This window comes from Miscanthus floridulus, chromosome 9, assembly GCF_019320115.1.
Source record: "Miscanthus floridulus cultivar M001 chromosome 9, ASM1932011v1, whole genome shotgun sequence".
Taxonomy (NCBI): Eukaryota; Viridiplantae; Streptophyta; class Magnoliopsida; order Poales; family Poaceae; genus Miscanthus; species Miscanthus floridulus.
The window spans coordinates 29,307,912-29,322,213 of NC_089588.1; the positions used below are offsets into that span (position 1 = coordinate 29,307,912).

At 42.7% G+C, this 14,302-nt stretch overlaps 1 protein-coding gene across 1 annotated transcript; it reads right to left on the reverse strand.

Moving 5' to 3' along the window:
• Nucleotides 1-1,887: 1,887 nt before the first annotated feature.
• Nucleotides 1,888-13,808, reverse strand: LOC136479557 (disease resistance protein Pik-2-like). Its single transcript, XM_066477386.1, has 3 exons — nt 12,708-13,808; nt 10,273-10,923; nt 1,888-4,175 (listed from the first exon to the last, which is right to left on the reverse strand). The coding sequence occupies exons 1-3, from the start codon at nt 13,755-13,757 to the stop codon at nt 2,283-2,285; spliced, it is 3,594 nt and encodes a 1,197-aa protein (XP_066333483.1). The 5' UTR covers nt 13,758-13,808; the 3' UTR covers nt 1,888-2,282.
• Nucleotides 13,809-14,302: the final 494 nt, after the last annotated feature.

Genomic DNA, 14,302 nt, shown 5'->3' on the forward strand with positions numbered 1-14,302 from the left:
CCGGATGGTGCGCCGGCCCGACGTCGATGGCTGCATCATCACTGCCAGATGGTTCGCCGGCCCGTCATCTATGGTTACGTCATCACCGCCGGATGGTATGCCGGCCCAGTGTCGATGGTTACATCATCACCGCCGGATGGTACATGGGACCGACGTCGATTGACGCATCATCACTGCCGGATGGTACGCCGGGCCGGCATCGATGGTTACATCATCAGCGCCGGATGGTACGCTGGACCGGCATCGATGGACGCATCATCACCGCCGGATGGTACGCCGGGCCAGCGTCGATGGTTACATCATCACCGCTGGATCGTATGCCGGACCGGTGTCGATGGAAACATCATCACCGCCGGATGGTATGTCGGGCTGGCGTCGTTGTTTACATCATCACCACCGGATCGTACGCGGGGCCGATGGTGGTAAAACACCGTCACCACCGTATGGTACGCCGGACTGATGGTGGTAAAATACCATCACCACCGGCATGCAACCGGTGAGATAAAGGTCGCCGATCACCGCTGACATACACCAACAGGGCCAAAACCGTCGGTAATGGGGTTCTGGAGCCCGCGGTGTTTAGCTTTCTGTAGTAGTGCCCCGCTGCTTCCAGTAGGCTGCTCGTTGGCGGAGGAACAGGTGCAGGCGTTGTGCACATTGATCCCGCAAGCTACGTTCACCTGGAGAAAGAGTCCTGCTTTCTTCGAAGTAGTCAAATAGGCATATAATGAAGTGGCAATTGTGGTAGATGGAGGGGGGAGAGCGATGCTTACGCAGCCAAACCTTTGACGCTTGCCTTACCACCTTGACCTGAGCAACCAGAACCTGTGCCTTATCCCCGAGACGGGGGATGGACTGCCAAGCCGGGGTAACCGATGGGAGATAGGAGGGATCAAGGAGCCAAGATCTTTCAAGTCGAAAGGATTTTGGCTTTGGGATGTTGGTTTGGATGGAAGCAAGAAGAGGAGTGTGGTCAGAGGTGGGGCGGTTGCCAAAGGTGAGTGTGGTGCCAGGGAAGGCGTCACTGAAGGCAATGTTAATGAAAGCTCGATCCAATCTAGCAAGAGTAGGAGTAGCCCGTCTGTTGGTCCAAGTAAACAGCCAGTCCAGAAGGAGGAGCTCAATAACCTGAAGCGCATCAATGGTGTGGTTGAATCTAGTGGCGAGGTTAGAATTGAACGTCAGCGTGTTCTTGTCAGAGCGAGCCCGAGTGAGCTTGAAATCACCAATCAGAATCCACGGATCCGAAATGGATCCGGCGACAGTAACGAGCTCCGCAACGAAAAGATCGGTGAAGCTGTGGTTCGAAGGACCATAAACATTGGTCACCGGCGCAAACCGGAGGTCGGAGGTGGTGGAACGGAGGAGCACAGTAAAGGTGAAGTCAAAGGAGAAGTGGTCAGTCATGGTGAAGAGAGTGGAGCACCAGGCGGTTAGGAGGCCACCGCGGGAACCATCGGCCAGGGTAACATGGTAAGCGTTAAGGTTAGAAGGGAGAAAGGAGCGAACGCAGCGATCGTTCACGGTATTGAGCTTTGTCTCCTGGAGACAGGCCAGCTGCGGATGACATTTGGCAATGTTGTCACGAACAGCAACACATTTATCATCTTTACCGAGGCCGCGGACATTCCAGGAGAGTAAGATAAAACAGCGACATGAACGATTCATGGGTTCAAACTGATACAACAGGTGGACATGGGAGTACTAAAACAGGTAGAGTCACAGGCGACGGACACGGACGTCGACAAGGCAACAACAAACACAACGGACGCACTGAAACTGAAAACCGATCAGAGCTATCCTATAAGCAATACTTGTACGTTGACAGAAAGGATCCAAACGGCCAATAAGATTAAGATAATGCAGGTATGAAAATCAGAGGCTGAAAGAAAACGTCGCACCTGGACACTGCTACATCGAAAAATCCTTAGGTTAAACAATTTGTGCAAAAGAAACTGTACTGGACACACATGCATGATCTGATCTACAAACTCTGTAAGGTTAATACAGAAACTTTGCCGCATCTTTGTAAAGACTACCCATTTACCGTCGAGGTTTGGTCCATAATTCAGATGTTCGTGGATGATCCGAGTCTGCTCCTCTGCTCTGACGAGGAGCGCGGCAGTGCAAAGTTTGCATACTATATGCACCTTGCTCAGTGTCTCAGGCTCAGCAGCTTAAACATGGCACTGTTTGGATTTATACAGGAATAGTCGGGCCGACTGCGTCACCCGTAAATTTCATAATTCCAGTTATTACAACTTAGTACTAGTAGTACAAGTTTACAATAGCCTCAAGACCACACCGTTTCGAAGCTCTGCGAGTTGCCTCTGCACTCTTCGGTTGACGTCAACGTCGAGGCAAATCTCCATGAGGCTTGTGAGAAATGGTAGCCCCGAGAATTCCTTCACCTGCTTGCACCTGTAGGCTTGTATCACCTCCAGCTTGGGCATGGCCTCATGCTCAAACCGCACCGACTCTATCAGCAGATCAAGCTCCAGCACCAAGATGCTCGGAAAAGACGAGCCTTGAAAACGAAGCAGCTTCCCCACGAACGAGTTGTCCCTGAGGCGCAGGACTGCGAGATTCGGTAGCATCCCGATGGCTTCTAAGGCATCTTGGTTCAGCTCCGCCTTCTCTAGCTGCAGCTTGGATAGATTCTGGAGCCGATGGATCCATCCAGCTGCCTTGACCAGCTTGCCATGCATTTTGAGGCTCTCCAGGCGCTTTGGCGGCAACAGGTCTCCACCCAAACAACCATCTAACTCGTCGTCCACGGATGGGTTATACACTGACAGAGACCGGAGCCCATAATGTCTGCCAGTGCCAATTGCCAGCCAGAACTTCTCAGAGTTTTTCTTGCCGACACCGGTCACTCCAAGTTTACGCAGCTGAGTAAGCTCTCTGAGCTCCTGGAACGTCGTAGCCTTTCCCTGCGTGACGTTGACAACACGCAGCGTGTGCAGGGCCTTCAGTTTGGAGATTCCTCTGGGGACTTGGACACCGCGGAGCTTGCTGGCATCCTGTTTGTGCACGATCAGGTAGCGATGATACCGGCTGCGCATGCCGTGCCTGCTTAAACCATCCTCGGCAACATGCCGTCTGCTTTGCCCCAAGCAAATCACTTCAATGCCACACATGGCAATGGCATGCCCGTCAAGTGCACCGTCTCGTGGCTTGTACTCTTCTTGTCTTCTCCTTAAGAAACCAGATGCGTAGAGGTATTCTAGTTTCTGAAGCTTGGTGACACAAGTTGGCAGCGTCTGTACACGTGTACCCCTGACATCCAGCGTCTGAAGCTGCCTCAGATTTCCCACTGAATCCGGCAGTCTGAAGATACATTTACATCCTCGTAGAGAAAGATACCTTACATGGATCAGCTCCCCGATCTTGTCAAGGTGATGGTCCCTTAGTCCTGTTGTGTGCTCAAGATCCAACACCCGGAGGAACCTCATCTTGTTGGATATCAAGAATGATCTCCATTCTCCAAACACAGTCAGGGATCGCACATGCGAAAGGTCCAGTATGGTCTGGATTACATCCTTGTCTCTCTTCCAGCTGCTGCTTATGGCAAGATGCCGTATTGCCCCTTGAGGCCTTGATCGAGTGCTGCGCAGGTTGCAGCCTTCCTCTAGTGTGAAAACAAGGTTTTCTGCCCTTGCCTTGGACACACAGATTTCGCGGATGAGGTCATGGAGCTGGCAATAATCAATCTTACCACTCCTTCCTCTTCCTCCTTCCATGGGTAGGATCATACTCCTATCGACGAGTTCATCAAAATGTTTGTATCCAACTTGCTCAGCTTTCATGTGTTCCGTCTCTCTTGCGTAATCCTCTGCGATCCACCTCCTCACTAGACGTTTACGCTGGATTATATGTTGTTCTGGGAAAATGGACATATATAAGAAACCAGCCTTGAGAGGATATGGCAGACCATCATAGCTCCGTGTAATGACTGTGCTTATTAGCTCATTGGGATCTGCTGGATTTGTCTGCAGCTCTTTGTCTAAGGAATCATGCAGCTTCCTCCATTCCATTGCAGTTTTAGGCTTAAATTTCAGATAACCTCCTATGGTTGATATTCCAAGGGGCAGCCCTTTACATTTCTTCAGGATAAGTTTAGCTTGATAAAGCATACGAGGATGCAACTCAAAACTTGTAGCATCGCTAAATACCTGAATAAATCATATAATTCGAGCTGGTTAATTAAGGTCTATGGACGATAAATGTTAAAGCGGAAGTTAAGATAATGAACAAGTTTCACTTAATAAGATTATATGAGCTTGTTAATAAGAACGTGAATGTAGCTTACTAACATTATTGTCCTATAAAAATGTTACTCAACCTCTCTGAAGAACTCACTTTGAATTATTTGTACATGTCTATATCAACCCGCGGTCTTACACCGGCTAGGATTACATGAGACATATGCATTAGAAGTTCATGATTAATGCCTACAACTAATAAAAATTATTTATGTTTGTGCACCCTCACGTTTTATTCACTAGTACAAAAATGTTTTTTAGCAATGGAAGCATTTTTTGACAAAGACGGCTCAGTCAAAATCCACCCCTCAAAATAGTTTCTGTGCCGGCTCGCCTCTACAAGTCAGTTTCTAGAATTGGAGGCATTTTTTAAAATAGGTGGAGCACAGTAAAATTCATAAGTTTTCAAATCAAGTGGGATGAAGATAAACTTCATATCAAAGTTGTAGTACTAGAAGAAATCTAAAATTTTGCTGTTGACAACTTTTCTGTTTGAATTCATTTATTGCACGGAAAATCTGTTTAAAGCTTTCTGATTTCGAAATTCAATTTTCTTGAATTTTTCAAATGACCTCGGATGGAGAAACTGTCTAAACCAAAGTTGTAGTACTAGAATGGATCTACAACTTCTTAGTATCCAGAAATTCAATTTAAACATTCATCTTTTTTAAATTCATTTATTTGAATTTGTCAAAGTAACTCAGATGGAGAAATTACCTAAATAAAATTGTTGCCCTCAAAGAGATAAACTTTGTAGTTGATTACATTTTCATTTGAAATCATTTAGCATCCAAAAATTATGCTTTAAGATTAAATAATTTTGAAATTCATATTTGTTTTATTTTTTTTCAAATGACCTAGGTGATATAGAACATTCCAATTGAAACGTTTTTTATTTTGAGTTTGTTGATGTCTCAAATATGTCTTACAATATTCACTAAAGTGAATACAAAAGGAAAGTATTTGACACTTACATGCTGTTTGGTTGGCAAATGTAAACGCAAATGTAAACGAAATTGGATTACCCTGGGACCGTAAACAATGAATCAAATCACGGACTTTGTTTGGATTTGGACGGTAATGGAATCAGCTGAGTGCACGACCTGCACGACGACGCTGAGCGACCAATCTTCAGGGAGCGACGAACGCACGACGACGCTCACCTAGCGACGAACCTGGCCGGTGCTGGAGCCGCTCCCCCGACGAGCAGCATGTGCAGGTCCACCTCGCTCCCACCGCATCAGCCCTTGGCCTTGCCATTCCCGGTGGCCGCCGTGATTCTTCCTATCACGGCCCCCGACAGCACCGCCGCTGCCAGGCACGACATCAGGCCCCGCGAGGACCACCACCACCTCCTCTCGACTACAGGGACAGTGGATGTAGCGGCGCCGACGTTGAATCCGGGCCCAAGCTTGTCCCCGGGGGTGGGGAGGAGGAACATCTTGGGGTCGCCAACTTCGTGGGGAGCGGCGTGAGTTCGCTGTTGGACCGTGGAGCACGCGAGGGAGGAGTTGACGCGGATCTTGAACTTGAAGCCCCTCGTCGACCATGGCTGCATCTACGGAATCGCGAGGCGAGGAACAGGAAGCGCCCTAGTCCTATAGCGGCGGCGGCGGTATCGGATAAGGCTTGGGGATTTCTAGGATCGGAATTGAATAGGCTGTAATTGGATTACAGGGGACCTAATATCGGGACAAGTCCAACCAAACAACAGTAACGATATTCATTACCCTCTGTAATCCAATTACGTTACATTTAGTTGAACCAAACACCATGTTAGTTACAAATGATTTTGAGGCATAGTGGTAAGGGGAGTAACGTTTGAGGCATGAGGTTGTGACTTTGTTCCTAACAACTGCACACGCGCACGGGGGGCTACCTGGGAAAAAAATTGATTTGTTTACTCGATTTGTGATTTGTGGAAAAGGATTTCTAGTGGCCTTGTTTTCAGCCGCATCTACAAATCATTTTTGTTGGAGACAACTGCTACAAATTGTTGATTATTTGTAGAGACGGACCGGTAGAGGCGCCTAGGTCAGCCGCCTCTATAGAGGCTCCCCATTTGTCTCTACAAATGCTTTTTGTAATAGTGATTTTCTAACACATTATACATATGGGCTATGCTATGGTAACTACTTTATGTGAGCTAAGATGTTACTCGGTCCATGAACTCTCAAAGCAAAAATCTAGGTCCTTCAAGTTTTCAAATAGTTTATTCTAAGTTCATTATAGGTCCAATCATGTAACTGAATTCACACTTTGAAGGACCAAGATGATCATTTTGAGAATTCATAGACCAAGATGAGAGTATATAGAAAAAGTTTAGACACCCATGATGCATTTCGTTCTTTAATTATTATATGATGACATAAGTGATCACTTAAGCCTATACCATAGCTATCAAAATCGATTAGATCTCAAAGTCAAATACAATGGTTCACGTCAAGGGGATATGAATATTTAAACCAAATAATCACTATTTATTCAAAAGAAATCTTAAAAACCAAAGAGGCTATAACCACCTATGGTCCCCACTAACCTTCTACACTACTTAAAATCTTGAAATTTTGCTTTCAAAATATGTAGTGTAGTTGTTTTTTACAAAAAAAAAGGGTGTCTAAAATTAAACTTTCAATTTATATGTGTTACCATGTTTTTTTTAAATACTCAAATTTGTGTAAAGTAACAACTTACATAAATTTATAATTTCATTGGTACATGAGTCCTTAAGGAAACAGTTACATAGACTACTCATGCATGCATGTATGCTTGAGCTAATGGCACATCAGGTATGTTTACTCAAGATAACTTTAGGAGTGGATAATTTACAAACATCTATAGAAGTAATTTATGATAATTTAAATATCCTTTGTAATAGTAGAGGTTTAGATTTATGAAGATATTTTGGTTTAACTTCAATAATGGAATAAGTGGTGATTTATATGCAAATTTAAAGAGTTCCTTCGATTATATTTCATTTGGCAAGATGGATAATTTATATGTAAATTTTATGGGTGCTACTTTAGATTATTTTTCTTTATGGTATAGGTCAGTAATTAGAAGTCAATTTAAGGGGCCACATGCGTTGTTTTTTAATAACAACAGAGGTGGGAAAATTTCTACAAAATAGATCCAATAGCGATTACTATCCATTGTGATTAGAGTATACCAAATTGATGCTCGCATCTTTCTAAAGTTTATGAGAATTCTATAATTTATCTTTTTCTAGCATGTCTCGTGTGTATTAATATGTGGCTTCATTTGTGGCCTCCAATTAGTAATCACTAGGGCATCAACCCAGCCCCTCACACGGGTTAGAATTTTAAGAGAAATAAGCATTAATTATTTTTCAATACCTCTAACTAATAAATATTGCTTCTAATGAATTGTATTCTTTTTTCTCTTTGTTCATTTTCTAAACACAATAGGTACAATAGATATTTTGTAGTCTTTGTCTAGTTGAATAAACTTATAAATTATTGTTCTTCAATATCCATAGCTTTTTCCCATTTGCATGTAAGCTCTCTATATCTTCAAATTTAGTTAAAACCTTAGCTTAAACTGTGGCCACTCTTGTTGTAGCCCATATTTTTTGACGTCATGAATCTAATTTATGATTTTTAGATGTTAGTCTTATAAATTGCTACAGAATTTTTAAAATCCTCAAGTTAAATTGAAACTGTTATCTCATTGTATATGTTAATACTCTTTTTTTACTTTATAAAAGTAAGGACCTTAGGTCATAGACTACAATCTTAAGTACTACAATGGTATAAGGAGTCATTTACACCACGTTGCTTAAATCAGTGGAAAACCTTGGAGCTCTTGGATGGGTAGCACTGCTAGTCTCACGAGGATATTAACATTTAAGCTATATAATGACTAATTGCTCCAAAGGAATTCCAAAGGCCATGATGATATAGCTAAATGTGGTCTACACTAACATCCCCACTTCTCAATATGTTAGAATTTCTAGTCAATGAATTATAGGTGCAGTAATCACTAGTAGAGAAACGACATTTGATCCCACCTTGAAATTTGGCTTTAGTCCCGGTATTTTTTTGCCCGGGACTAGAGAGACCTTTAGTCTCGGTTTGTAGCTTCAACCGGGACTAAAGGTCCCTGCCCAACGGCTACTGCGGCAGGCTTTTGCTGCAGGGGACTTTTAGTCCCGATTAGAGCTACCAACCAGGACTAAAGGTTAACTTTTACTCCTGGTTGGTCCCTCCAACCGGAAGTAAAAGTCTACTTCCGGCTGAAGGCTCCGTCTAGAACTAGAAATGAATCTTTAGTCCCGGTTGTTGTCTCCCACCGGGACTAAAGGTCACTTGATTCGTTTTGGAGATCGAGGCCGTTTTCTTCGCACGAGTTCAGTCTTCAGTGCAAATCTGCACGGACAACGGAACATCAACCCACTGCTGAGATATTTTGCATCCGACCTGTGATGAAAATGGCGCGAAGGCAAAGTGTGCATGGCCGTTGGGCTGCGGACGAGTATTTCGCCGTGAAGCAACAGAAGCCCACTTCCGAGCCACCGTTCCACCTGCCACCTCTCTACCTCAGCTTATCAGTCTTTAGCACCACCTCGCCACTCCACACTCCACAGCACCAGCTTAAATACTCCTCCCGACCGCCCCCTCTCGACGAGCTAAGTAGCGCGAGCTTGCGATGCTTAGCGCTGGCTTTCTGGGCCCTGGGCCCGTGTATTCGAAAAGAAACCGGGTCATTAATCGACTCTTTTTCTATACTTAAGAGGTTAATGCGTATTCAAGAAGAAACCGGGTCATTAATTGACTCTTATTCTATACTAAAGAGGTTTCCCATAACTCGTTTCTATACTAGCAATGTAGATATGTGGAACATTTTTGTTAAAATGTATTAATAATTTATTGTTATCATTAGTAAATGAGCTTTTAAGAAAATACTTTTCATGATTGCTAAAAGATAACATATATCTTCATCTCTCATGAATTAGTGTGTACTTTAGTCAAGTTTTAATATATTAATATTAATAAAAGTGGGTAATGTAGAAACATATATATGCTTTATGGTCAAACATTAAAATAAAATGTATCCTAATTATACATGTTTACTTAGTCTACATGGCGGAGCATAACATTATTCTTACTTTTAACTTAACAACGGTAGAAGTATGTAATTTAGAAATATATATAGCGTACTTTATAGATAATGAATTATTTTTTGTGGTAGATTATATTAGTATTTATATGCAGATTTGAGAGTTTTTTTTTGTTTATTTTTATGACAGCGGAGGTGGATAATTTATATACAAATTAAAATTTGCTACTCTATATATTATGGGTAAATTGAATGCAAAAATATAATTGATCTCACATTATTTTTCATAATAGCATATGTGGTTAATTTATAACAATATTAGCATGCCATTTTAAATTACCTTTCACAATGTGGGATATTCTAAATTATATTGCATAATGGTAGAGGTGAGTAATTTAGATGTTAATTTGGGGGGTTATTTTGAATGATCTTCAATAATAACTAAGGTGGTAATTTATAAACAAATTTAGGGGTTTTTAAAAATTATTTTTATAATAACAGAGGTACGTAATTTACATGAAAAAATATGGATGTACTTTAAGTATTTTTCAAAATGTTAGAAGTAAGTAACTTTTTAACAAAACAGAATAATCTAGTGGTCGCTATTGGTATTTATGATTAGAGTCTACTAAATTAAAGGCTAGATATTTCTGATTGTTATTATGGTAGTTTATAGTATTTATGTTTTTTCTAGCATGTAAGGTGAGAATTAATCTGGAGGCTCTGTTGGATCTTCTAATTAGTATTAGAAAGATAAGATGTCCAAATGCAAACCAAGTTAACCAATCTTGAATGAAGTCAAAACCAATTTTACCAATCTTGAATAAACACTCTTAGGCACGAGCTTTAAGACATTCAGTCTCCAAGAGAATATTATAGGGATTACTATTTAATAAAGAAGGAGGGATTAAAAGATATATATAAGTACCTTTGTTTTTAAGAGGTCAAGTGCAGCGTCATCTTCTATGCCAACAAGATTGTAGATATTGTGTTCGTCCTCAGAACAATGTTCCGCAACAGATTTTTCCCTTGTGGTGACTATCACCCTTTTAGATTTCAGCAATATACTTTTAATGGAATCCCATTCTTCGGTGGTTGATAGGTCATCAAGAACAATGAGGCAGTTTTGAGTCCCAAGAAGTCTAGATAATTCACTAGTCATCTCTTCGTGTCCCATTTCTCTAATATCCTTCTTTAGTTTCACTGAGTCAGCTCTAGTTGAGTCTTGTTCTTCAATATTTGTCTGAAGCTGCAAGGCTAGATTCCAAAGGAGTGCATCACTGTTGAAAAAGCGCGATGCAGTTGCCCAAGCACGCTTCCAGCCACCAAGTTGTTGGCTTTGGTAGACGCTTCTGACAAGAGTAGTTTTCCCAATACCACCCATTCCCCAAACAGAGATCACCTTGCAGCCCTGACTGTCGTCATCTGGCTGACCAAGTAAATGAATAAGCTTTTCTTTCTCTGTCGATCGCCCGACAACAATGTCTTCAGGGGTTACTGACCTCGTCTTGGACAGAGACCGACCAAGCTTCTTTTCAATTGTTAAGGTAGTGGGCATCACTGAATACCACATCTGTATCTGTATATAGAGGTAGTGCAATTATATATAATTAACACTTTGTTTGTTTCAGAGTATATAAACAAGGTAGACTGAAATGTAAGCTGGTAACACTTTTTTTAAAATGTAAGCTGGTTCGGCAATGTTGGAAGGAGCTGCAACTTGAGGAGATACGGGGAAAGCTTCTGAAAAATACAAACGTCGGAAGCCTTTGTTCGTACCATCCTCGGGCTCAGGCCTGATCTATGCCTCCGAACTGTGATTTTATTATGGAAGTGGTGGGATGTTCGGAACAAAGTTAATGCAGGTGAGATGATGCTGACCAGCCAGGAAGTGGCCTGGGTGGTATATTCTGTACTCAGAGGTATCCAGAATGGAGAGACACAGCTAGCACGTCCTCCCCTGCCATGCCAGGTCTGGAAGCCACCTGATTATGATCAGCTGAAATTAAATGTTGATGGGGCCTTTAGGAAGGACGACAGTGCAGGTGCATGTGGCTTTATCATCCGTAATCATAATGGAGTGCCGATGTTAGCTGGTGCAGTGAATATTAGCCCAGCCCTGGATGGTTTAGCAATGGAGATGGCGGCGTGCTTGTTTGCTCTGGAATCGGCTGAACGCTTTGGTATATCGAGAGTTGAGCTGGAGACAGATTCAAGCCAACTTCGAGAAGCAATCACTTCATACTCCAGAGAATTAGCAGCGGGAGGAGTTCTCTTTCGAAGTATCCGTGAATTTCTAACGGATCAATTCATTTGTACAAAGATTCTAATTGTGCCACAATCTTGTAACTCGTCTACGCACGAGATTGCTAGAATTGCTATGAGTTGGGACCCGGGTCAATCCTCTGTTTGGAGCGATCCCCTCCCTGAATTTGTAAACAGTGTGGTAGACTGGTAGCTCGCAATTTGGCTGAGTTCGGGTCTTTTAATACTAGGCCATGAGAGCCAAGTTTGAATTAAAAAAAAAACAAGGTAGACTGAGACTACAGCTAATTCAATAGAGACTGGGAAAAGAATTCTTCATAAATTTCTCATGAGCGGAATCAGAATCACATGTCCCCTAGTATCATCTTCCCAGTTTCTCAGTCTTGGGCTCCCTGACCACCTTGAGCCCTTGAACAACACTCCTTCCCAGGACTAGCAGAAGCTGCTCCAGCACCATTGGAACGTGTTTTGTGGACGATTTGATTTTGTCGGCAAAAAGCTCATGTGGAAGTAATAACTAATAGAGGAGTTTGGAAAGGCATTGTTTCGCCATGGATTCGGAATCCCAAGCGATTTAGAATTTTAGGGAATAAACTTTACGTTTTGATGAAACAAATTTTTGCAAGATGACATATGAAAAGGTCACCTAGTAGACATTAAATATGCCTTGCTTTAAACATTTAGGGTGTTTTTCACTGGCCCTTAGTTTGGGCCATAAAACAAGTAAGAAGAGGAAAGTTAATTAAAGAAGTAACAAGAAAAGTGTCATCCATTTATTCACTGGGCCTATATTGGGTCAGAAAACAAGAAGAGGAAAATTAAACAAAGTAATAAGAAGAGTGTCATCCATATCAGAATGGAAGATCCCAAAATGGATTCAGAAGGGTGCTTGCTGGTTGCATATATTCATTAAATCGCCTAAAGATGTGTAGAAAGAATAGATGATTTGGACGACGAGATGACAAACTTTAGTGACGCAAAGACTAGTGATGTCAGTCAGGGTGTCTGTTTTTGTACATCAAGATTGATCCATAATCTCTAGCTATACCAATAGTTGAAGACTGTAAAATGGGCATTCATAAGATTCAGAGCTTTTACCTTCTTGTGGATCAGGTAGAGAATTTGATCTGGCGACAATTGCTTTAGTTCTGACATTTGGTATGGCTGCTCCGTGCATAGGCATGCAACTTCAAATTCTTGAGTGTTGACGACAATTCTGCTTCTCATCTTCTTGTCAGGAAAGTAAGTTCTGATGAAATCCCACTCCTCTATCGTTGAGAGGTCATTGATCACTATCAGATAGCTCTTGGTATTCACTAGTTCATTCAACACATGGACCAAATCACTTTGTGTCATGTTCTCCATCGTCAGCAAAATGTTTGCTCCAACAGTTGTTCCTTCTTGAGCCTTACCAGTCTTTTGATAAGAATTAACATAGAACTGCCTCACAAGGCTCTCGATGAATTCATATGGATTGAAAGGGCGCATCAGTCTTACCCAAGCACGAAATTCAAACTTGGCTTTTACCTTCGGGTCATCATAGGCCTTCCTGACCTCGGTTGTCTTACCGAGTTCACCACTTGACCCCCACACCGCGATCACCCTAAGTTCCATCTCCACGCTGTTGATCAGCTGAGCAAGGTCCACCGGTGATTTTACATCCTCCACGGTCTCATGCCAAGCCTTGTCAATGCCCCACATCCTGGCAATGTGGCCCTGTTCAGCCCCATGCTTGGAGTCGTCGCTGATAATGTGGTACCAATGATTCCTTCTGCTCACTTCCTCTACCTTGTCCCTGAGCTCCTTCAACTCCATGGCGATGCGATGGCGGTCATGCAGGTTGCGGGCGAAGCAACACCAAGAAGACTTTTGCACCTCTGAATAAACCTTGAAATCCATGAGGCTGTCCTCGACATTGTAGGCCAGATCCCGGACCTGCTTGACCAAGGTGGTGGGCACCTTCTTCTGGTCTTGCTCCTCGTCAGCTGCCATCAGGAAGGACTGCATCATCTCCAGCTCGTCGGTGATAAAGCCCACGTCGCGCTCGATGCCGAGCTGCTGCCTCATCTCCTCCACAACGGTGGATTGCGCGCAGCCAAGAACTCCATCCAGCACGGCCTTGCCAACGGTCACGACCGTTGCCTCCATGTCTCCTGCTACCTCTCCCCGCTCCGCTCTCAAGAAGTCGCTTAATTTAGTGTTTTTTTTAGTTTGTGGCTCCGAATTCTGATGTGTTTGTCAATGATGCAGGAGATGTGTAGTCGATTGATGATATCTTCTTCTTCTCCTTCTTCTCTCTCTGGGGCTCCTGAGCTTTAGTGCAGTGGAAGCTCACGGCATGTGATGCTGTGTAATTTCAGGACGAAAGCTAAATATTCTTCCTGTCCTGAGGAACACTACACCTACCTTAGCCTTCAAGATATAACTGCTTTATATTTGCCTAATGTCGCACGATATTCTTCTTTTTTCTTTATTGCCTTTGCGGCAATAGAATTTCTTGGAACTAGCTATTTTCTTTCTTTCAGATGCTCATATACTTGCTTGCACGCATCACCATTCTAATATATGTTGAATATTTACTCTTTTTGGGGTATATTTTAATTTTAATCCAGAAATAAGACAACACATAGACCATGCATGACACAATCAAACGTGAGCAACCCAGACATAGTATACTCAAATAAGCTAACGAA